The sequence below is a fragment of the Anabrus simplex genome, chromosome 2 (assembly GCF_040414725.1).
Source record: "Anabrus simplex isolate iqAnaSimp1 chromosome 2, ASM4041472v1, whole genome shotgun sequence".
NCBI lineage: Eukaryota > Metazoa > Arthropoda > Insecta > Orthoptera > Tettigoniidae > Anabrus > Anabrus simplex.
Genome location: NC_090266.1, coordinates 701755711 through 701780139, shown reverse-complemented (window position 1 = coordinate 701780139; position 24429 = coordinate 701755711). Strand labels below are relative to the sequence as shown.

At 36.0% G+C, this 24429-nt stretch overlaps 1 protein-coding gene and 1 pseudogene across 1 annotated transcript in view; one reads left to right on the top strand and one right to left on the bottom strand.

Moving 5' to 3' along the window:
* Nucleotides 1–792: 792 nt before the first annotated feature.
* LOC136863662 (FYVE, RhoGEF and PH domain-containing protein 6) overlaps nt 793–24429 on the bottom strand; it is a 204628-nt gene continuing 180991 nt past the window's right edge. The window contains exons 9-10 of the mRNA XM_067140027.2: nt 18480–18589; nt 793–9238 (exon numbers count right to left, since the gene is read on the bottom strand). Of these exons, the coding sequence (XP_066996128.2) occupies nt 9199–9238; nt 18480–18589 (150 nt within the window). The 3' untranslated portion in view covers nt 793–9198. The remainder of the gene's footprint in view (nt 9239–18479; nt 18590–24429) is intronic.
* On the top strand, nt 12736–14822 carry LOC137498606 (piggyBac transposable element-derived protein 3-like; annotated as a pseudogene).

Here is a 24429-nt window from a genome sequence, read left to right as displayed (position 1 = left end):
TACTACTATTTACAACTCAACCATCCATCGTAGGCCTACCTGGCTACACTGACTGCCGAGAGTTATAAACAGACTGGAAACTTCAGTATTTAGGGTTAGATAAGGAGGATGTCTTTGTTATCACATCTTCGCTGACTATTAGATTCTCAGATCTGGCTAATTACTTCAAAAGCCTTGTTGATTGTTGTGAGTGGCAGCAAGGGATGGTTATTATTAGAACAGGTTGGGAAACACACATTCTTTCCGAAATAACCACCATACTCCTACTGGCGAAAGAAAAACTGCACTACGATGGCGTAAGTTTGGAATAACCCTCTGTAATACAAATAATACGGTGTTATGTGCTGTAACTTTATCAGTATGTAAAATGTAATATTTAAAATGACTCTTCAACTACTGAATTAAGAAACAGTCATGGGCCCCTCACCCCCACCCCACAGGGTCCTTATCGCTGCCACTGTTTACATTGTATTAAAATTCAGAAAAGGACAAACAAGCCCTGCTTGACTTGTTGGAAATATACGATTACATTTTAGCAGGTCCAGAGAAAATCATCATGATTTTAGGAAGAAATTGGAAATTTTTTCTTAGGGTCATAATATAAAGTTACAAATTAAGCTCTATATCCCTGTTCTTGAGGTATGTAGCTACTAGTTTTCCTAAAAAATTATAACACAAAAGTAGAGTTAAAATAAAACATTATATTTGTCAATATACACTTTATTATTGAACTAATATACATTATAAAATAGTTACAATAAATACATTATAATCACAGATTTAAATGAACATTTCCAGTCCTTTATTATAACAAAAATAAAACAATCCATATCTGAGGTCTGAGGAGCAGAAATGATCAAATTTGCCACTGCTGTGAAAAGGAAATGACACTTCTTAAGTGTTATTTTATGACTAAAACATCATCCCTGTGGTTCTCTTACCTCTATATTGCTACAATACTCAACAAAAATACATTATTTTTTCTTACATTAGAATTTCTTTGGTTCGATGATTTAACAAAATGTACAATCCCCAATCAGTGGTGCATGTGAATAGAAAATGTATTAAATTCCATTTTTTTCCTACAATAGTCACTGACATGGACATTTGATTTCCTCTCCCTGTCTATTCATTAGCAGATGACTCCATCTTTCCCTGTATTTTTTCCTCCTTTGCTCCCCTCAACCCATGTCTGAAATATGACATTATAATTTGATGTTAAGAATAGGCTACTATATCATACCTTATATAGCATGACAGCACATATCACCTACATTGGCAGAATGAAATCTGTACTAGAGAATGAAAAATGAAAACATACAACCTGTTTTCCAGTCAATGACCGGGTCAGGGATGTAATGAATGAAACATATATAAGCTATTAATATGATGGGGTTGCCACTCCCAAAGTGATTTATTAATGACTGATAGATGCTATGAAATGAGAATGGAGTGTGTTGCTGGAATGAAATATGACAGGGAAAACCGGAGTACCCGGAGAAAAACCTCTCCCGCCTCCGCTTTGTCCAGCACAAATCTCACATGGAGTGACCGGGATTTGAACCACGGTATCCAGCGGTGAGAGGCCGATGCGCTGCCGCCTGAGCCACGGAGACTCTGTACTAGAGAATATGCAATAGAAATAATGGGGGTGACAATCTCTACTTAACACAATGGACAGGCAGTAGGATCCAATCCCACAAATTATGTCAGAGAAGATGAATTTCCTATGGACACCATGCATGAGTCTGAAAATCATAGCGGTGGCACTGCAGTACATCTCCTTTCCTAACTCCCTACAGGACAGTGATGACGGCATTCATTAATCAGTTACAAGTAACACAATAACTGCGGCATCCCGACAAAAAAAGGTTGTAATTCTAGTGAAAATAGATTGATAAAAACGAAGAAATCTTTGTGTTAGTGGACAAGTAATTCATGTGAAATAAAGAGGGATAACTGAGGAGCTTTACTGCAAACTTCCCCAGCATCAATTTAATGTTTTTGTTTGTTTTTATGCTGAAACATCTTGATTGCATGAGATACACCTACTCAACTAAAATAACATGCCAAATTCATTAATGTCTAGTTATAATAAGATCTGAGAGTTTGCTTTTATTTTTGAAGTCCACCTAATTATTAAAACAATTAATTCCCAAACCTACTTAAGTCAAATCAATATTCTTGAATTACATTCATGGATTAATTTTGATTCCTGCACAATATGGAATGATATCTGAATTAGAGTTCTGGAGGGAGAAGCTACTTTAACAATGATACAGCCATTCAAACAGTTACTGTAACTCTGAACAGTGAAACAGCTTGAAGTAGAAAGGATTATTGTTTGTGCTTATGTTGAACTGTTGCCTCAGAAGATTAAAATGGATGAAGGGGAAGGAAAGGAACATGTGATAAAAGTGAGTGGTTCCACGAAAGACAACTGCACATTTCTGCTAGCAGCAAGGCTCGAAACATTAAAATTAGAAGAGAAAACTTGGACAGATTAGTGAGTTCTCTTTTAACATATTTGGAGAAAAATCTAGATAATGGTGCAAGGAATGCTGAAGTACAGATAGGTTGTGGAACTTAAAGCCATAGAACATTATCAGAGATCTTATGGCACTAAAGTGGTGTGTTATGGTTTAGTAGTTAATAAACTGCAGCTATGTGGTAGTTCAGATGGCATCTAATATATACATATATTTAAAGAACACGCCAATATTTAGTGTATTTTAACTGTTTAATATTACATAGGCTAATACATTCTGATTCATACAGTACTCTTTCTGCTCGTTTTAATGTTCGTATAATGGTCCTACGTCACATAGAAAAGCCACCTTCTCGCGAGAAACAACAAATGACAGCACGTCCTCGCTTCCCCTCCCCCTTCCGAATCAAGCTAGCATACAGACCACATCACACCGCTATTACACAAGGTCGAGGACAGTAGAATCAGATCCACACCTGTAATTATGGGAAGTAAAGGAAGTGAATTGGACAGGGGTAAGATCAATATTTCTAAATCATTTTCCATTATTTTAAACAATTTCCTTAGACAACACTTCCCCAGGCGATTTTAACAAATAGACACATATTTCTTTCTGCCGGCTACATGTCGTACAACAAGCTATCCAACCTGATAGGTTTATGAATACAATTCTTAATTCAACCAACAGCGGATACACCCTTTCCACTTAGAAAAGGATAAACAAGAGGATCAGCCTTTTTAGTACAGTACAAAGTGATGAGGAAGAAAACTAGAAGTCAAGTAAAGAAGAAGCATATTTCAGCTAAAAACATTTCTTCATGATCACAACACCAATTTTTTAGTTTTTTAAACAACAAGAGATTTGATTAAGCCTTCGGGACCTAAAATGATATAAAGACATTTTACCTCATAGATAGTATTTTAAACTTATTTTAAGTTTAACGTCCTTGTAACAACCGTCCCCCCCCCCCCCCCCCCCCTCCAAGCCATACATCCTTTACTAACATTAGTTTTTAAAGTCAACAAAGATTTAACTATGTGATTGCTTTATGCTGTTTTATCTAAGCTTTTGTGTATGCAGCTGATGATTGCAAAGCGATCAAATCATGTCCTGTTATTCTTAATGATTTTATAAATTGCCAAAGGCAAAATAAAAGAAAGGTATCAATTAAGTGGAAATATTTTCTTATATTGATTATGTTAATAGATGTCAAAGAAGGGATAAGCTCTGAACAACTAAAACAAGATGCTCAGGACAGAGAAGCATGGAGGATGTCCAGTTGATACCTACCTCAAGACAGATTCGAAGACGAAGAAGAAGAAGAAGAAGAAGAAAAGAAGATTTAGGCCCTATACTGGCAATGTATTTACTTTTTTTTTCTCCATGTAGCTTTAACCCACAGTTTTCATTATTCCCCTGATGAGCAGCCAGCCAGATGGCATCAAATTAAAATGTCTGCGCACTGTAGCTGAGGCCATACAATGATGATGATGATGATGATAATAATAATAATAATAATAATAATAATAATAATAATAATAATAATATCATCGTCCCCTTCTGTTTTCCTCCTTGGGAATGAATAAAAATTATGTACATGATTTTATAAGTATTAATGCATCCAGCAAAGCTACAATTCGCATTACCTTTAAGCTATTTAGGACCATGCACATTTCTAATAGTTTTCATTTCAGAAACTGTGTTTTCAGCTTCATTTTTAATTTTTCATATGAAGGGTCGGGGGGGATAAAAATGGTACGGCAAGTCAACTTCCTCCAGAACTCAGAAAAATTAAATTTTAATTTCAAAACATAATTAGATAAACAAATAAAAAGTTACAAAATAATAATAATAATAATGATAATAATATGCATGAATATATGTTCAGTCCTTAGCCCGAAAGCTGGTTGGATCCTCAACAGTTCCACCATTAGCTGTTATAGATGGCCTAGGCATCACTGAAGAGGCATACTAGAGAAATGAGGAGCGAGGTAGTTACCCGTGGCTTTCCTCAATGAGCCAGAATTTGCGATTACGTATCAGTCTGCCAAGCCCACTGAAATGCATGCACCAACTGACCCTATGAGCAACATTTTCACACCATTCATGGCAAGGACAGGCTCCATAAAGAATGGCATTACTAGCATTGCTCATACTTCAGTAACAGAAAAATAAGCTACCTTGAAAAGCAGGGTAATATATTTTACATTAGATATAAAATAAATTTCAGCTTCACTCATACATTCCAAGTTGCGCCTGACGCACCGCCCTGTACTTAGTTAGCACAGCCACCACCAGAGGAGCATATATGGTACCTATACATTAGAACTTTTGGCAAAATCTTTACTAGATCACTGTGATGTCAGGCAATAAAGAATTTTTAAAAAATATCTATAAAAGGAAACAAATGCTGTATCATTCTTTTTTTAACACAGTGTATTACCCTTAAGCAGGAATGCTACCTCCAGCCTACGTAATGTCTGTAAAGGATCATGTGCTAGTGAATAAAAAACACAGCATTGCATACATGCCGAGTGCACAAAGTTTGTGCTATTGGGGGTGGAGTGTTCCACTGAATAGGTGGGCATCAATGAACAAGAACAAGCATGTCTCTGGAGCATTCACAAGATGCCCAGTGAGATGTTACTTTAAATACTTGGTAGAATTTTACCCTTCCCAAATAACAAATGGCATCATTTAGATAAGCCTTTGAATCCCATGAGGTCTAGGTGAAGCTTTGAGTCTCATCTAGAAAAAAGTCCTCTTCATGAATAAGCTACATGGGAATTACATAATTTTAAAAATGCATTTTTATGATTAAAAAATATATAATAACAATATATCAAAAAGTGAATGCAGTGGTAATAAAATCACAAACTTCAAACGCATAACCTGATATTGGTAGTGGCCTGAGTAATATCATAATGCTGCTGACAGATTTACCCCCAAATTCATATACTAAATAATCAATATGTAAACTACAGCATTTCTTCAATTCCATGCTAATTTTCAGTATACTGTCATAAAAATGAGATGGCAAATAGCACTGATAGTCAAATTCCTCTAGAAAATATACATGCATAGTATATTTTTGCTTGTCGTGTAGCTATATGAATTGTTATGAGGTTGACAAAACACTAGCAGTACCTAAAATTTTGCCTTTCCCAGGTCATAACTGCAGAAGTGTACATTCTAAAGGTTAAAAACTTATATAAATGAGGATAAAAACAGTCATCACAAACAAACACTTTATGTATTACACCCCCCTCCATAAAGAACCCATCCTGAGTGGAAATATAATTAAACTGACTAGAATTTCAAAGATTACAATCTACATACATATACATATATAACAAATTAGAAAATAATTTTCATATGTTGCTTTTCGTGGTTCATACAAGAAAATAGGAAAATTTACCAATAAATACATATTTTAAATATTTTCAAAAAATACCATTAACAAATATTTCCCAGATAATCTACCTGTTCATCTCTCTTGTCTGATGAGGTATAGGAGCACAAAACTAAAAGTTATTTAGAAAGGAACAAAATCACTTAGTGACTGCTTAAATGAAAGCAGAATATAAAATTAACTAGATATCTGTGTGTTGAACAAATGAAATTTTAACGTGATGATGACCTCCTCTATCACAAATTGATGTACTTATACCTAAAATACCTTGAAGAGCAAGTAATATACTTTATATTAGATATAAAATAAATCTTTCTGGAAGTATATGAAACCTTTAAAAATTTTAGATATCTGGTTGTCATGCAACATGTAGCCAAAATTATCTTACTTTACAACATTTCAACAAACTTCACTTAAAAATGAAAAAGTTAAAATTTCAAGAAAATAAGACTACAATAATATACAGTACATGAGTCCAAGATAATACCGAATCTCATGTGTACATTTTACAAGACCATTAATTTTAAAATTAGGCCTACAGTACTTTTGAGAGAAATATATTTTAATACAAATAATACTATGTATGGCATGTATGCCTATAGAAATTCACTGTTATGTTCATAATCTATTCACCACCATCATCATCTTGAATATAAGGAAGAAATGTGTGTATTTTTGTCATAAATGAAGCATGGAACCTATAAAACAATATTCGTTCACCACGTTGATACACTCCTACTAAATTTAACTCATTTCTCTCATAACAGATTATATAAACAGCATGCACTTCAACAACATTCCTAATAAAAAAATAATGGAACAAGTGTGTTTCTGACAAGAAAGAAAATACTTGAAAAAGACTGTGAATTGCCTAGTAAAATTAACTTTAAAATACAACATAAAGAGCCTCCAGGTTACGGCTTGCACACAGATATTTAAGTCTGGGTACCATAAGCTGTGACAAACATCTTAAAAAATAAAAGGTACCATATTTACGCGAATAATCCCCACCACCGAATAATCGCAGCATCCTAATTTTAGGAAGGCTGATTTTGAAAAAAAATGCCAACAATGACACAAATAAGACCCACACCCCAATTTCGTGCCTCATTTTAAAAAAACAAATGCGGGTATTATTCGCGTAAATACAGCGTATTTACGTGAATAATCCCCACCACCGAACAATCCCCACACCCTAACTTTAGGAATGCTGATTTTGAAAAAAATGCCAATGCACCCCAATTTCCTGCCTCAATTTTAAAAAAAAATATGCGGGTATTATTCGCGTAAATATCATGATATCTCACAGATTTCAATATTTTCTTATGCTGTTCTCCTTGTGGGACAGGAATCACAAAAGGATAATTCAATTCAAAATCTCTCACAAATTAGTAACTGCAACTATCTCCTAATAGCTGTAAATATGCCCAGCTTAGCAGCCTCCTGTAAATTACATTTTTTGCAAACAGTGAAACAAGTTTCCTGAGTAATTTTATATTCTTTTCAGATAAGTGCACAGTTCTTCAGAATCAATGAAGGGGAAGAAGGGGCAAGACAGGGCACGATGCAGTGAATGTTTATTTGTCTGTATGATGCAGTTATTTGTCTGTGTGATGCTGTTATCTTCTGGAAAACTACCAGATCTGAAGAGCAGTCAAGGTTGCTCAACACCAATGATTTCAGTCAGCTTGTAGTGTTTCTTGGTGTGCAGTAGCCACTTGCTACTGCTCATCGTTGTGACCTTATTTTCTGTCATACTGGAAATTTCAAAAAGCAAACTACAATTTCTAATCTATTACTTCTTGAAATTCATCCATTAGAGTATTTATTAAGGCAGTTATGTTTGTGATTACAGAGGTGATTCAGGTAATAAGAAAAATTGTCATTCAGTTAGTGTACGTTACACATGGAGCGAGGCGGGAATGTCCCCATCTCGTCTCTTTAATTTTATGGCTATTTAAGTGGTAAAATTCACTCCCAATGTTGAATGATGGTAGAGTACTGAGCAAAAGGTAAGGCCATTGTAGAAATTAAGACATTTGACCGTCTAAAGAATTTATGCCATATCTCCATGTTGGGTAAGTAAAAGACAATCCAAGTGGTTGCTGTCATGGCAAAGTACCATTCTAACTAATTTACTATAACAGAAACAACTTGGTCAGAAAAGCTTGCAGTTTTCTTGCAACAGGAAACAGGACCTCAAGCATAGGAAGAGGAAACCTAAGAAAAGAAAGCACATTCTTCATCAGAAAATAAACAAAAGTTCTTCCACTGAAGAAAGTGATGATGCCAAGTTAAGTTCCTGTGGTTATTTGTTCTCTAAATCCACAGAAAGGTGGATTGTGTGTGTGGCAGGGAGTTGAGGGCAAAGATGTTGTATATGTGTCTGACTTGTATGAATAATGGTGTAGGGGAAAATAGGGTTTCACCATTATTTCCATAAAACCTTTTTTTTTTTTTTTTTTTTTTTGAATGTGTGTTCAATCTGAAAATGTAATTTTAGTGCACTGTTATAAGCAGATATTGACAGCACTTGTACTATTATTTATGAATGTATTGTCAATAAGAATAATGTTCTGAATTACTTTTTTTCTCAGCATCTCTACTATGCCCTACCTTTGCAATATGATATCAAAATCTCCACTCCTCCATTAGCTACAGCAAAGTATGGTGTAAAACAGTTCTGACAACCAGAAATCTTAGTCTACTTATTTAACTCAGAATTAAATTTATCCCCTACCTTACAGAACAAGGGCAGAAAAATATAGATGCATTATGCGATTGTAAGACTTCTAGAAAGCAACAACATGGACATAAGAAGCCAATCAATAGTGAGAGTGGAAATATGGGCTGAGCTGAACAAGTTCAGAGATCTTTCATCAGAGTTACAGAATAAATTCCATTAATTCTTCTTCTTTCCATCTTTATGAATTGGCAATTATTTCCACTTAAATATATTAAATCCATACTATCTCATTAGAATTTAGTTGTGAGAGAAAATAATCTGAGCATCAATATCAGTAAGCAAATGGTGCAGTATAAACAAACTTGAAGTCTCATTTCCTACAATCTTTGTCTTTTATGGACTTACATGCCTCTGCTCTCCATACCTCATTTACTTTTGTTGAACATTTTATAACAGATATAACAGTTATTTTATAAATATAAAAGTCAATCTCATCCACAAAACAAAATAAATAAAGCTGTCATTATTAGGCATTTACACTGACAAAGAGAGTACAAAAGTGAGAATTATATACCATTTGAAAATATTCAATATATTTGCCAATTTTGCAGTCATTTCAAAACTGTTGCATCCTGCAGAGTTGATATCCATCTGAAAGAGATAAAGAAATATCACCAAAAAATTACCACTAAAAATTAAAGGATTTAGAAGACCTAGCATAGATCTGGAAGAAGTAGGGGACTGGAAATAATAATAATAATAATAATAATAATAATAATAATAATAATAATAATAATAATAATAATAATAATAATAATAATAATAATAATAATAATAATAATAATCTTGCATTGAAAATTACTCATATGCCTTCAGCACTCCGTTTTGAATATTTCTAGATCCCGAAATGTACCATTTTTAGTGATTTTGTAGATTCAATAACGTAAACAACACTTGTAACTTCCATGATTTGCATTGAAATTTCCATGCTTTCCTCATCTACTGTAAGTTCCATGCTTTGCTCTAACGTCAAAGTGACCAATCTATCCCGTAACACCTCTGGAAACAAAGATGGCTATAATAAATACATCCTCCTACTTCATTAGGAGTAATTATTACCAATATTACCCATGGCATATGACGCTGTTGATGGTGATTCGTCCGTCGGATGGGGACGTTAAGCCTTGAGCAGACCCCTTGGTGCTATTCGACAGGAGTAGGCTATGTGCCGGCACCGGGTTTCACCCTCTCCCTACTATCATATATCACGTCATTCATTTCATCTCATTAACTCCTCTGATGAGGTTGACGTCAGGAAGGGCATCCGGTCATAAAAAAACCGCCACGACAAATTCATCTCACCTCATACCCGACCCCGTAGGGAAACGGGACAAGGGTTGGACAAACATTACCAATATTACCCATAAAATCATTAAAATCCTATATTTCAAGACCTAAAAATATTCAGAATTGACTGCTGAACACATGTGAATAGTTTTCAATGAAATATTATTATTATTATTATTATTATTATTATTATTATTATTATTATTATTATTATTATTATTATTATTATTATTTTCAGTCCCCTACTTCTTTACCACTGCCATGCATCTTAGTAAAATGCACCTGTTCAAGAAAAGTTACTACTAGAAGGGAAAATTTAGGTGGTTATATAGTACAGGTATACTCATGAGACCTAAAAGAGGAGAAAAATGGGAGGAGAAAATATTCACACAAACATCTCTCTTTCTCTCTCTCTCTCTCTCTGGTGTTCCAATTTCAATAAGACTTGGTGCCTACCTGATATTACATATCTGTCATTATCATGTCTCAGATGTTCATAATATCTACAATGTATTAATATATAAGGAATTATTGATATGTAATATTTATATGCAGCCATCTATATATTGTAACTGGTCAGATTGTGATGTTCAATAGTCTGGTAGGCTGCAATGATATGTTGAGTAAGGATACCCCCATTTATTAATAGGCTGAAAAACAGCTGGAACTGTAAACATCTTGTCTTCTGAAGAAATAGAATACATCAGAATTGCAAGGAACTGTATATGGAAAAAGCATGGCCAATTTGAAGAAGAAGTACAGGGAGATGGCATTTCCTCATGCTTTATAAAGTGCTGTCATGAGTATGCTCGTCCCCAATAACACTAACATGATGTTGTACATGAGGGCAACTGGAACTACATTGTAGTTACTTCACTGTAGTTACTTCACTGGAGTACAGTACTGTAACTTAATTAAAATTACCTAGATATTCTGTGATGACAAAGACCAGTTTTAAGTATGCAGAATTATTTGATGATGATATTTGCTTTACATCCCTAACTACTTTTACAGTTTTCGGAGACGATAAGGTGCCGGGATTTTGCTCTGCAGGTGTTCTTTCACGTGCCAGTAAATCTACCGACATGAGGCTGACGCATTTGAGTACCTTCAAATACCACCGGACTGAGCCAGGATTGAACCTGCCAAGTTGGAGTCAGAAGACCAGAGTCTCAACTGTCAAAGCTACTCAGCCCAGCACAGAAGTATTTAAATACAAGCTTTAATGTATTAAAAACTTCTCGTATGCTGTTATTAAAAGACACAAATTCACTCATTTACACAGGGGCACAGCCAGGGGAGGAACTGGGGGTTAGAACCCCCCCATGGAAATTTTACAAAAACAAAATAAACAGAAACTGATATTAAATAATAAACCAGATAAACATTCAGAGACATACTGTACAACCAAGAGATCTGTAATCCAATTGTATCAGTGTTCTTATAATGACAAGTAATTCATGCACCTCCATTGTGTTCTACCATCATTTTATAACTACAAAAGAAACCCATCGGCCGATCCTGGCTACGCTACCGCATTTACACATTGTGCTGCACAGAGATATAAGGGCGAAATCATCCAGGCTACTTAAAAACAAACTCAATTTACTGACTGTACATATTTTTAAATTAGTCCTTTTTATTCAGTCGATGGTGTATTTTTTAAATATTATTTTGTATAAATTTCAGTTTAGATTTTTCTATAGTTCTACTTGCTCAGTAACCAGTTCACCTATCCTCAAAACCATGTTTTAAGGTATGGGTGAAGTAAGGCCTACCACCGGAATTGTATTCTCAAATCATCACACATGACCTGACTAGGTTACTGTCCATACTGTCATATCGAAATTGACAACGAAATTTCGCAGAGACCATAAGGAGACCTATAAAATAGTGATGTACAAAAATTTAGCTGCCACTTCAAAATGGAAAGTTTTGAAATCTTGATACAAAATCCATGTGACAACGCAGTTTCCTGGACAACCCTTGCTTCTTGCTGCCTCGCACACACAGCGGAGTGGAGTTGCAGTTGTGCTGGAGAGAGAGAATGAACTGGCAGACTGCCACGCGCCAAGGTCACTTTGTTGTTACGGAATGAATGTGAAACATAAATGAGGTGCATTAATCACATGATAAAAACACAAATATTATTGGCACCACACACAATGAATATGCACTTTGAGGGCTAATTGTTCTTCACAGTTTTCTTTACTTGTTTGAAGGCAATATTTCGCAGGCACTTTGAACTCAGGAGGTCTCTCCATTGTATAACTGGTTGTGAACCACAAATATTTAATCATGTCCTTGAACCATGGGGAAGAAAATTGAAAATGAATGAAGGACTGCATTTTCAGTATGCTGTTTCTCTGATAAACATCAAACTGAAAGTCTTCACTAGTCGGCACAATGTCTGTTAAGCGGCGATACAAAGTCTTCCACTGCCGGAAGAAAAACTTGTCCAAGTGCTGTACTTTCCCTGTAGTGCCGGGAGGAATCTGGAGAATTTCTATACTGTTGCCTGGAGCAATGTCTTCAAGACAGCTCTTATCACTATAAGTAGTCCAGGAATCTAGCAGTAGCAAACACTTCTCTTCTGCAAATGGGAAGGATTCTTTAAACCAATACTTTAATTCCTTTTTCCCCATTCTCTCTGATTTTGTGGCTGTTACAAGTATATTTCTGGCATGAAACATTTCTTTGGAAACTCTCGGACTGAAAGTTAGAGTTGCCTCCTGTAGTACAATGAATAATTTCGGGAAAAGAGTACCGGCCATACTAATTGTAGGCATAATTGTGTACGAATGGGTGAGTGCACTAACTGATTGAGCAACTGTCCTTTTCGCTTTCATTCCACGCACGAAACCACTGTGATCAGTACTGCATATCAAAGAAGAGGTGTTGTCTAAAAATCGCTCTGTAGCTGCTTCCACTAATTTCTTTGCGAGTTTATCTTTTTCGTCTTCTTCTTGCAGATATGTACGGGATACAAATTTCGTAATTTTTCTACTTTTTATTCTGTGCTTTTTCTTAATACGACTAAACCACCTAGCACATGCGCTGAAATTAGTTTGCTCCGTTGAAATCTCTCTTAAAATTTCCAAGTCCCACAGTCGCAGGTCTTCATCGCATATATTCCGCTTCAGTCTTCTTGCTTCTGTAAAGCGAGAAAATAATTTTATATGCATCAATTTCCTGTGTTCAATGGGGCTTGCTGGTGTAGATTCTAATTGGTTCTTCCGCCTGTACAGTAGTGATGTCACCTTAACCTCTTGAGTCCAGAAGTGTACATATGCACACCTTCAATTTTTATTTTATTTTGACACATTGAGGTTAGATTTTTATGTTTGTGTCGTGTGCCACACGTATGTTTACCTTATTAGTTCCAAATAAAACCACTAGGAGCACTATATACCGGTTCAGCTGTGAGCCAGACCACATGGAATTTTACATTTGGCCAAGATAGCTGCTAGAGAGCACAGCAAGAGAAGTAAGTACCGGTAAAAATTATATTTAACGGCATATAAATGAAATAACTATTGGAATATGTTCAGTTATATTTAATAATTGAAAACACATAGTATTTAATGTGTTGAAGTTAATATTTTGGTATGTTTTTTTCCGGTAAAAATGAGGTGTACATTTGTGCACCTCAGGTCCCTACAACAATATTCTCCCTCTTTGAGGTTGTGATTTTTTCCTATGTTTTCTGCATCATTAACCAGTGTTTTACATTTACAGGCATCCTTACTACAGATGCATTAGTAGATTTACTGAATAACAGTGATACCGAACTGTCGGACACAGATGATGAGTTATTTGAGACAGCAATTATAGAAAACTCATCCACAGACTCTGAATCAGAAAATGAAGATAATGTACATTTAACAGCTGCTACTACACCACTGCAGGTAAACACCCTTTTGATGAAGTGGAAAACAACAAGGTATGTTCAAAATATTCTATATTTTTATATTGAAGGAACTCTTCCCATTATGTAAAGCATGCGCATGTACTTGTAAATACAAAATGAGTGTAGGCCTAATTTACGTTTCATAAATGGATGTTAATTCACACTAATTTGGAATGCTTTTCAGAATGCAGAGAAAGGGGCCTGAATTTGAAGAGGAACTGGAGGTCGATGAAAATGGACCTAAAGGAGTACAAGAGGCCTTTCATGAATATCTGCCAACTGCTTTTTCGGAATTGTTGGCTGAGCAAACAAACCTGTATTCAGTGCAAAAATGTGACTTGCGCTCTGTTCAGACCACAGCTGTAGAATTACTACAGTTTACAGGGATTCAGATTTTGATGGGTACTCTGAAGCTACCACAGGGAAAACTATACTGGAGCAGGGAATTAAAAGTGCCTTTAATTTCAGAATGTATGCCTCGAGATAGGTATTTTGAACTCAGGAATTACCTGCATTTCACAGACAACCTAGCTGAGCATGACCTGTCTGATAAACTGTGGAAAATTAGGCCAATGATAAATATTGTTAGGGATAAGTGTCTGACGTTGCCAAGGCCTGCACATCTGTCGATTGATGAACAGATGATACCCTTTTCAGGAAGGTGTCGTTTTCGCCAGTTCGTCCCCTCAAAACCTAACCCACTTGGACTTAAAATTTTGTCTTGGTAGCTAGAGATGGATTAGTATTAGACTTTTGTATATATCAGGGGAGAGGGACTGTTTGTGAAAATGACATGAAAGAGCTTGGTTTGGGTGGCAGCATTGTGAAACTGTTAAGTGTGACAGTGCCAAAGGATGGACATCATGTCATTTACACTGACCGTTTCTTTACCAGTATGAAGTGTGCAGAGTTCTTGATGAGTAATGGCATTCATCAAACAGGAACTGTCTTGAAAAACAGAATTGGGCCTGTGGTTAGTAAGCTGAAAGGTGACAAACAGTTGCCAAGAGGGGAGTGGGAAGAGAAAGTTAGGGAAGATGGAAAAGTTTGTGTTCTGAAATGGAAAGACAACAAATGTGTTACATTTTTGTCAACTTGTGTTGGAAGTGAGCCACAGGCCACATGCATGCGTTGGTCCAAACAGGAAAAAAAGAAAATTGAGGTACCACAGCCAGCAGTAACAAGGAGTTATAATCCAAACATGGGGGGAACTGACCTCTGCGACAGATTGTTGGCATACTATAGATGTACTGTACGAACAAAAAGATGGAAAGTACGAGTCTTCAACCATTTTGTAGACCTTGTCCTTGTCAACGGCTGGTTAATGTACAGAAGGGCCTGCTGGAAATCAGATATCCCTAAGAGAAAACAAATGAATCTCCTACAATACAGTCTCCATGCAGCTAATGCCCTGATTAGATCTGAAACAATTTCACAGTCAGTCAGACACTCACCGAGAGGACTGCACACTGTTGGCATTGAGGATTGTGCACAAAGGGAACAGGAAGAACAAGAACCAGCCTCTAAATACCGTAAAGTGATATCACAGCCTATTCCGGAAGTCAGATTTGATATGTACGGACATTTTCCCAAGTATTCAAATGACAGCTTTCCATCCAAGTGTAGGTTCCCAGGATGCAAGTCCAAATCAAGAATCATGTGTGTAAAATGCAATATGTACTTGTGTGTCCTCAAGAACAACTGTTTCATGAAATACCATGTTAAGTAATGATTGAGCATGTAATTACAATGTAATATGTACAGTATGCTTGCATTTTTCAAGTATTTTTAGAGTTATAGGTTGGTTTGGACACTGACGTCATGGTTATTGAGGAACATCTTGCTTACATAAAGTTCTCATGTCAGATTTATACCTTCTATTTTTAGTTTAAGGCATTTATGTAATTTTGTGATTTAATCTGGGTGAAAATGTACCATACTTTTCAACATTAATAAGATATATGTATAATTTTGTTAAATATTTTTATGTAATAAAAACCTGAGGTGTACATATGTACACCATCAATTTTGGACACCCTATCAGTAGAATATTTTTTCTGGAATGTTTCTCAACATCTCTGATTACCTATTATCCACTCTAGTGAATATCACTGTCAAAATCCAAATTTTTGTCTCCTGGGACTGAAGAGGTTATGACAACTTTTGCAAGCAGTGGTTAATGAAAACTGTTTCTTACCCCCCTATTTAATCATAAATTCACAGCTTTTCTCTTGTATGCAAGATCTACACTTTGTTTCACTTTCTTCCATGGACTGAAAGCATAGCTTGAACTACTAGATTTGCTAGGTGACTGCAGTCTCTCTTCACTGGATTGACGGGAATCACACTCAGGGCTCAAAATCGGATCTGTAATACATGTTGTTCCTGGCAATGGTGTGCTGCCTTCTCTTTCAGATAATGCAGAGAGGTGTCGCTACTTCTACTGTCACTTTCACTGTCACTATTTCTCTCCAAAATGTATCCCCTGACTAGAATCTAAAATGAATGATGAAAAAAGACCATGAATCCAAAACAATCAGAGGATCCAATTCAGAATGCCTTATTTTCTGGGATGATGCGTGTAGTCCAAAGGGGTCCAAAATCCAGGTCACCGGACCCTCATAATAGTACTAATCATAGGTAACGAAGAATCATGGTGTTCCTCACATGGTGGTACTAATCGCAGGTAATGTAGTCCCAGGATATGTCACACATAATGGCACCACCCACAGGCAGCACAGACCCACTCATGTTGTTGTTCACATAGAGGTACTCATCACAGGCTACATTACTCACGGTGTTCCTCACATAGTGGTACTAATCATAGGCAATGTAAGCACATGGTGTGTCACACATAGACCCGTGGTGTTGTTCTACTACTCCCATAGTAATCCTCCCCAATGATACTAATCACAGACCCAGCTGGAAGCAGTAGCGGTTCTAGTTCCTCAGGTAGTAGTGATTATTCCTCTACGAGGGAGCACCACCAGGCACATGTAGTAGTACTAGTCGGAAGTAATGTTGACGTATGGTGTTCATCGCGTAATAGTACTAATCACAGATTGTCTCATGGTTCCAAAAGTATCATCCCTTGGTCACCCCTTTTATTCGCCTCTTATGACAGGCAGGGGATAATGTGGGTGTATTCTTCATTTGCACCACCCACCCACAGGGGTTGTATTTTATTTTATTTTATTTTTGTATTTATATTTATTCCAAAGTTTATTTTCCTGACACCCTATATTTGTTTTGTTATGTACGGTCGAAGTATGAAGTCATACTACAGAATATCTAAGTCCTACACTTCTATAATCACATCAGTAGGCCTAGCATAGGTGCATGATGATGTCGGGAGTGTGGGACATGTTGGACTGGTATCTACCACTGATGCGATAGGTTGAATTTTCTCCTCAGCCCTCTGAAAAATTGTAGGGATGTTTAATTGTTTTTTGGATTGAGTTCTTTTTTGACAAAAATTATTTTGTAAAATGTGGAGATTCATAACTTGAGCAACGTCGTGGCTCCTGTCTGCAAATTTCACAAAGGTGTTTAAGGCTTGAGATGTTCAGTTTAGAAAACATATTTAATGTCATACACATAGCTTAACTTTTATATATTACAATGAATTTATTAAATAACTGTAAAAGAAAATTGCACCGTACTGATGCAAATGTAAGTACAGTACTGCACCTGTAGGTCTACGCAAATGAAGAATCATAGTGATACCAGAACGAAGCCAAGATGGCAACCGACTGATTTTGGCGAGAGCATACTCACACAGTCAGGCAGAAAATAGTGATTGACAAAATGCTGAACAGTTCCGATATCTCGCGAAGGCTTCCAACAGTACTCACAACCATGCCAAGTGCTGAGTCCCTCGAAATAGAGGAAAAATAATTTCTCATGCGCGCCAGACTATTGGATCTACCGGATTATATTGTGTCGGATTATCGTAGTCATACAGTAACACAAACTGTCAAGAACAATTTTTTTTTTTTTTTTTTTTTTAACTAGTTGCTTTTCGTCGCACCGAAACAGATAGGTCTTATGGCGAAGATGGGTTAGGAAAGGACTAGGAGTAGGAAGGAAGTGGCTGTGGCCTTAATTAAGGTACAGCCCCAGCATTTTCCTGGTGTGAAAACGGGAAACCACAGAAAACCATCTTCAGGGCTGCAAACAGTGGGGTTCAAACCCACTATCTTCCCAATGCAAGCTCACAGCTGCACACCCTTAACCGCACAGCCAACTCGCTTGGTCAAACACTTAAAATTGTATTATGTGAAATGCCTTCCAGAAAAAGGGAAATTGTAATTTTAAAAAAATACTTTCTTCTACTCAGCATGAGAACAATATTTTCTTAAATTATCCAGTTAGCCTTGCAAAATCTATGAAGTCATATTTTAATTTTAATCACATCTGAAAAGTAAAATAATTTTAAACACTGGCTTGTGTGGTCTATTGCAATTTATGAATTACTGTCTTGATGAAATATCTTGGCTAGAATCCCAGAGAAACAACTTTGAACGTGATAAATTTTCTTGTACAACTATAAAATAAAAAATTCCTCTTGAGTACAGAAAAGTGAAGGTTACAATCTAAAATTTCCAGTTATGCTTAAATCTGCACATTACCTACCGTCTAGCAATATTCTCACTATCTGCTGAAAACACCAACGGTAGCTGCCCAGGGTGAGTCAGAAGAAAAACACATCTAGGATCAACACCTTCATAAAGTTGGAAGTTCTTCTACAAATAAGAATGTATCCAGTTAGAGGAGACCACAACAGAATTAACAGAGGGAAGGAGAAATTTACCAGGTAACGGTAAAAATACAATCATACACCATCATTAGTGGTTAAATTAACTGAGGAAACGAAGACCAAGCATCCACGAGTCTCCCCAGTACACCCAAATGCAACACTTGTCCAAAATGAGAGGAAAAACTAAGATTATGTACCTATCATATTTAATTTCTGTAAATATGTTCTTAATTTTGAGTACATAATGACAGTCAGGAACAACTTTAACAATGCATCCATTTTATCTGTATCAGATTGAGGTAATTTTCTTTTCATTAGTATTGCATTGTCCCCTTCAATTTTGGCCTACAATAAGCATTTATTGTATTTGCGTGTGTAAGATTTTATTTCATTAGCGCGAGCAATATTTTCCAGCCCTGCACTACAGAGACAGCTTCACCAGTTCAAAACCGGTTTTATTGGTAGGGGAGAGATGTACTGATTTTTTCCTACGGAGCTATCAGCTGGCCCACGTGACACACTGAGGAGCGGGCCAAGGTCGCCTCGACACGCGGACAGCACATGTCAAATCTCAGGCAGAAGTACTTTCGAGAATTGAACGCTAGACGTCGGCCAATTACGGACGATTATAGTACCACACCCCTTTCCCTGGATATGCATAAAAACCCAAGTTTCCAGAAGAAACGCTCTCTTTTTGGCTGTGTTCTTCTTGCTGTGCGGTGCTGCGAACTTCGACGTGTTCTTATGCTGTGGACTTAGACGTGCTGCGGACTTAGACATGCTATTTGCTGTCTGCTCTGAGATTGTCACTTCTTGAAATAATTATTTGGCAGTAAAATCATTCATCTTCACTAATAGTTGGATCAGCAAGCCTGGCAGATTTCTTAACAAAAAAGTTACGTATTCTTCCATCATTAATTTCATCGCGTGTGTGTGTGGAACACATCTTAAAATTGTTTGTCAGTTTCAGCTTCTACTCCACGAGAAGAAGGAAGAAAATTGCCACGTGTTGGAACGAGTGTTTCAAGATGCTGTTACATTGTGAACAGGAAGCTTGCCGCAACTTTACTTGGAACATCGAGGCTACGATGCTCTGCTAAAATGTAGGTGATCTCCGGCATGGTCAGATAGCGACCACGGGCAGATAACTTACCACATGTTCCAGACCATCGGCGAAGATCCAGTTCCATCCAGTTTACTAATGTTTATCTGTTCATCTTTGTAGAAATAATGCTTTCTTATTCATTAGTGGTAATATTTCTTCCAGTCTTGCAGTAGATTTGAATATTTTCACTCTTCTTTCATATGGGAGATGGTAGTTTTGTCATTTGTGTGTGAATGATTATTGATCTCTATTAGTCTAGCTAGAACGTGTGTGTGTCTTCTACGATTATTCTAGTTGTCCCATTTAATAGTCTAGTGTGTTTAAAAATCATTGTCCTCACCGATAATTAACAATTTAATTTTTGAAAATATTTTTTCGGAAGTCGTGTGGGACAGATTTACGGCATGTTGTGTTACGCTGGATTTCTATGTAAGAGTTTCTTCAAGTGTGATTTAAGGCGTGTTAGTGTCATCTGGCATATTGTCGAATCCTAGTTTCCGCGAATTTGAGACCTCGCACATCTAATAATAATATTTTTTGCTAGTTGCTTTACGTCGCACCAACACAGTTAGGTCTTATGGCGACGATAGGACGGGAAAAGGCTAGGAGTTGGAAAGAAGCGGCCGTGGCCTTAATTAAGGTACGGCCCCAGCATTTGCCTGGTGTGAAAATGGGAAACTACGGAAAACCATTTTCAGGGCTGCCGAGAGTGGGGTTTGAACCTACTATCTCCCGAATACTGGATACTGGCCGCACTTAAGCGACTGCAGCTATTGAGCTCGGTCATCTAATAATAATAATAATTAATTTTCATCTCGGGTTAAATAAATGAATAAGGGTCATGAGTTTAAATATTGCTTGATCTTGTGTGTATGATGTTAATGTGTGCTCAATTAGGATGAATATGAGCCTGGAATATGGCAGATTCTCGTCGGATCATTTATTATATTTTATTGACTTGAGGATGGATTATTTACTTGTATTATTGAGTTGTGAATCCATTTATTGAGTCTTATTTTGGAGAATACGTGTTGTTGAACGTAGTTTCTTCAAGTGGAGCACGTGTTAATTGATAGACGTGGAGTTGAGTAATAATAATGTTGTGACTCATGAACCATGAAGGCGAATGCTTATATTTGACCTGTTCTATGTGCGTCGACAATTTCTTCAGACATCAACCGCCGATACTATCATGATCAACATTGTTAATTTCTTTAATTAAGTGATTATCCAGACTTCATCACATTCCTGAGGGAAGAAAATATTTTTTCTTTGCCCGATACCATCATTGAGAAATTTCAAATATTTAGGATTAAAAATCAAAGATTAATATTCAAAGGCTAGAATTCGTTGTAAATAGTGTAAATAATTCTCGTGTGCCTTAGTGTGAATGCTGTGTGTGTGACTGATATTATTTCAGTGCATTATGATATTTTCTTTGACCATGATTTTGACTCGACCACGTGTTCGTTATGTTGAGTCCTGATTGTCAGCGTCATTGTTTGTGTTGGCATAACTTTTTGAAATTTAAACCTTTAGTGAATTTTATTTGGTACTTAAGTAAAGAAAGGTTCAGAGTATCACACAGTAGTGAATAAGGAAAGATCATTTCCGTGGACTCAGTTCCCCATTTAATTTTGTAAAGCCTACGACATTAAAATTTTTCTTAGAAGTGTCAAATACCAAAGATTGACTTTACGTTTGTCAGACGAAATATTAGAGGAAGATTAAGAGGAATAATTATTGTACAGGCACAATGGTGCAAAATTTAAGTCCAATGGAGACATTTTTGAGTAATATTTTGATAAGATTTTGGTTTCATTAATTTTCAATTTAATTGAGGGAACGCTTTATTCAGCATATTAAAGAAGGAAGGATTTACTTGAGATAAATATTGAAATGAATAAATCTGGTAATTCGACATTCAAGATAAATAGGAATCAGATAATTTTCATTTTCTTTTAACTTATAAAGAGTAATATCATTACTGAGAAGGAGGTCCTCCCACAAAATTTTTATTTTTGTTATTATTTTGTTGAGCCAGAAGTAGGCTAATAAATGTGTGTATATTTTCAGAAATATTGTCGACCGAGAATAGTGGAGATTATGTGCAGTTAAAAGGAACTGGCGGAGAAGAAAAATAATTTTCTCATCAAGATTGTTAATTAAGTTTGTTATTGCTAAATGTGTTAATTTATAATAAATGTCAGAACCTGTTGTTTTTGTGTTATTGTCGCTAGTCCTTGTCTCTTTCCCTGCCTTCGAAAATAAGTAAAGCCAGACTACGAACGGTCCACCCTCGGGACTCTCGTTCTCCGGCTGAGCTATGACCGGAAAGAAGGGGGCAGTATCAAAAACGCTGGTCCAGCATTGGTGTTGAAGTATTTCAAACTTTAAAATATGCGCCGCGCGACAACCGAGCAGCAGGATACAGCAAGCAAGTGGCGAGTGACGTAGGAACCAGCTCCAACTCGCCAAGGCTACGTTACGTCATTCATAGAAGTTTTCATACCTTCTACCCTGAATAACTCATATATGAATTACTGGCAATTAACCGCGGCACAAAAGGAAAGAAACATTCCACCTAATCAATACATTTATTTACATGTAAAATATTACATATCTAGGACTGGTTTCGACCCTTTATAGGTCATCCTCAGCTATATCAGAATCATATTAACATTTTTATCTTATGCCTCTTAAGGACCTTCATGACATACTATTTTATACTATCAATAAAAACTTTTCTTAAAAAATTTACAAAATTACAAGCATTGTGATAAAATTACAAACCTTGTCTTATTATATACATATAGTCCTCTCCGTGTAAGGACGTACTCTAAGGGTGCAACCTTACCCTTTCTCCCCTGTAATATTAAGATATTGATTTATAGTTACTTTTCTTGCTGTTGGGTCTTTTTCAGTGTCGGTAACCATACAGTTTAGGGACCCTACTTGCCGATACGACGTCATACATTTACCGTTAATCTGGCACGTTGGCAACGTTCAATCACTGCTCTAGCGTGAAGTGCGTGTTGCCACCGCATCGCCGTTAAAGTCACTAGTGATACATTTGCGATAATATTTAAAGCATATTTTCTTTTTCTGTGGGATTGTAAATCTATTTGGCTAATACCAGGTAAGTAGAATTGTGGCATGTTTGGATAATGCATTTAATAACATAGTTTGTGTGAAATGATGAAAGTACTCAAATACGCCAGTCTCATGTCTAGATCTACCGGTACATGAAATAACTCTTGTGGGATGAAATTTTGGCAGTAGAACTTATAACATTATTATTTTCAAATCCGCAGTGAACTTGAAAGCTGACCTAAATTCCGTTCACGGAGCTTGGCACATTAGTATTCTTATATGTTTCCTGATAAGCTTGAAGATATAACCAGCCTGCAGGCTGAAAATATGCCCAATAATCTCTCTCCTTACTGGTTACCGGTATTGAAGAGAGAAGGAAATGTTCGCGCAAAAGAAAGAGAAGTCATTGGATGTCTGGAACTTTCGAAAATCACACTGCAAAGACTTATTAAATAAATTGCATCGTTTAACACACCCCTCTTTTCAAGAATATGGTTATAGTACGCCTACTGTATATCAAAATAAAGACAGATAATTTGAGTGAGAAAGTGTGTTTATTTCCTTAATTCCTCATTGAGGAGATATTCATAATTATCTTGATTTATTTCATCTTATCTTTTATCATTTACTAGGGTAGGGAAACATTCATTATCGGTGTTTACATTGAGGTTAGTTTGTTATGGTTATGTCTGATGATTTTAATATGTAACCAGGCAGGTTGGCAGCAGTGATCAGCCATTACAAAAGAGAGAAAAGAAGAGCATCGGGCGGCGATATTTACTTTCTGGGGTATTTCCTTATGTGGCAATTACTACACAATTGTGGCTGAAAGAATTCGTCTTTAAGCTTATTAAGCATTTATCATAGGTATTTTGCTTATTCTGCTGAATTAAGCCCCATTCTATAAATGTGTAATTTTATTTGAGATAAGTTTGTTTATGATCGTGAAGTTATAGCGATAAGCTATCAGTAAAATGTGATGAATAAAATTTGCGTGTTAACTTCAATAAAATATCCTATTACATTTTTACATTAAAGTATTGGAGTATAACAATGCTTTAGGTAGACTATAAATGTGTGTTGACTAGTATAAAATTTCACATAAACACACTAAGATATTTTAAAGTGTAATTATTATACATTATATTTTAAAGTGTAATTATTATACATTACAGTCTAAAATATTTGTTTGCCTTAGTTCTTGCGTTGTTTTATAATGAAATATTGCAACAATTTGCCTTTACATAACGCTAAATATTTAAGATGATATTTAAATATGCTATATATGGATGGCTTATAAGTTCAATTATTAAGTGTCAATTCCTTCTTGCGTAAATTACAAGTTCCAATATGCGATGTTTATGTTTGTGTGAAACACAAATGTATATTAACTGAAATGCTTATTGTTTACTTCAAAAGTTTTTAACACCTAAAATGTCATGTAGTATGGCCAATGTATTTATGAGACTGAAATATATCTAAAAATATAGTTGTTGACCTTGATTCTTGCATTATATTTTGCACCATTTGCCTTATACTTAAGAATTTTGATATTATTCTATGCCATATATTGGTCTTTTGAGTTCCATTTGTAAATGACAGCACTTTCCTATACTTATAAAATGGAT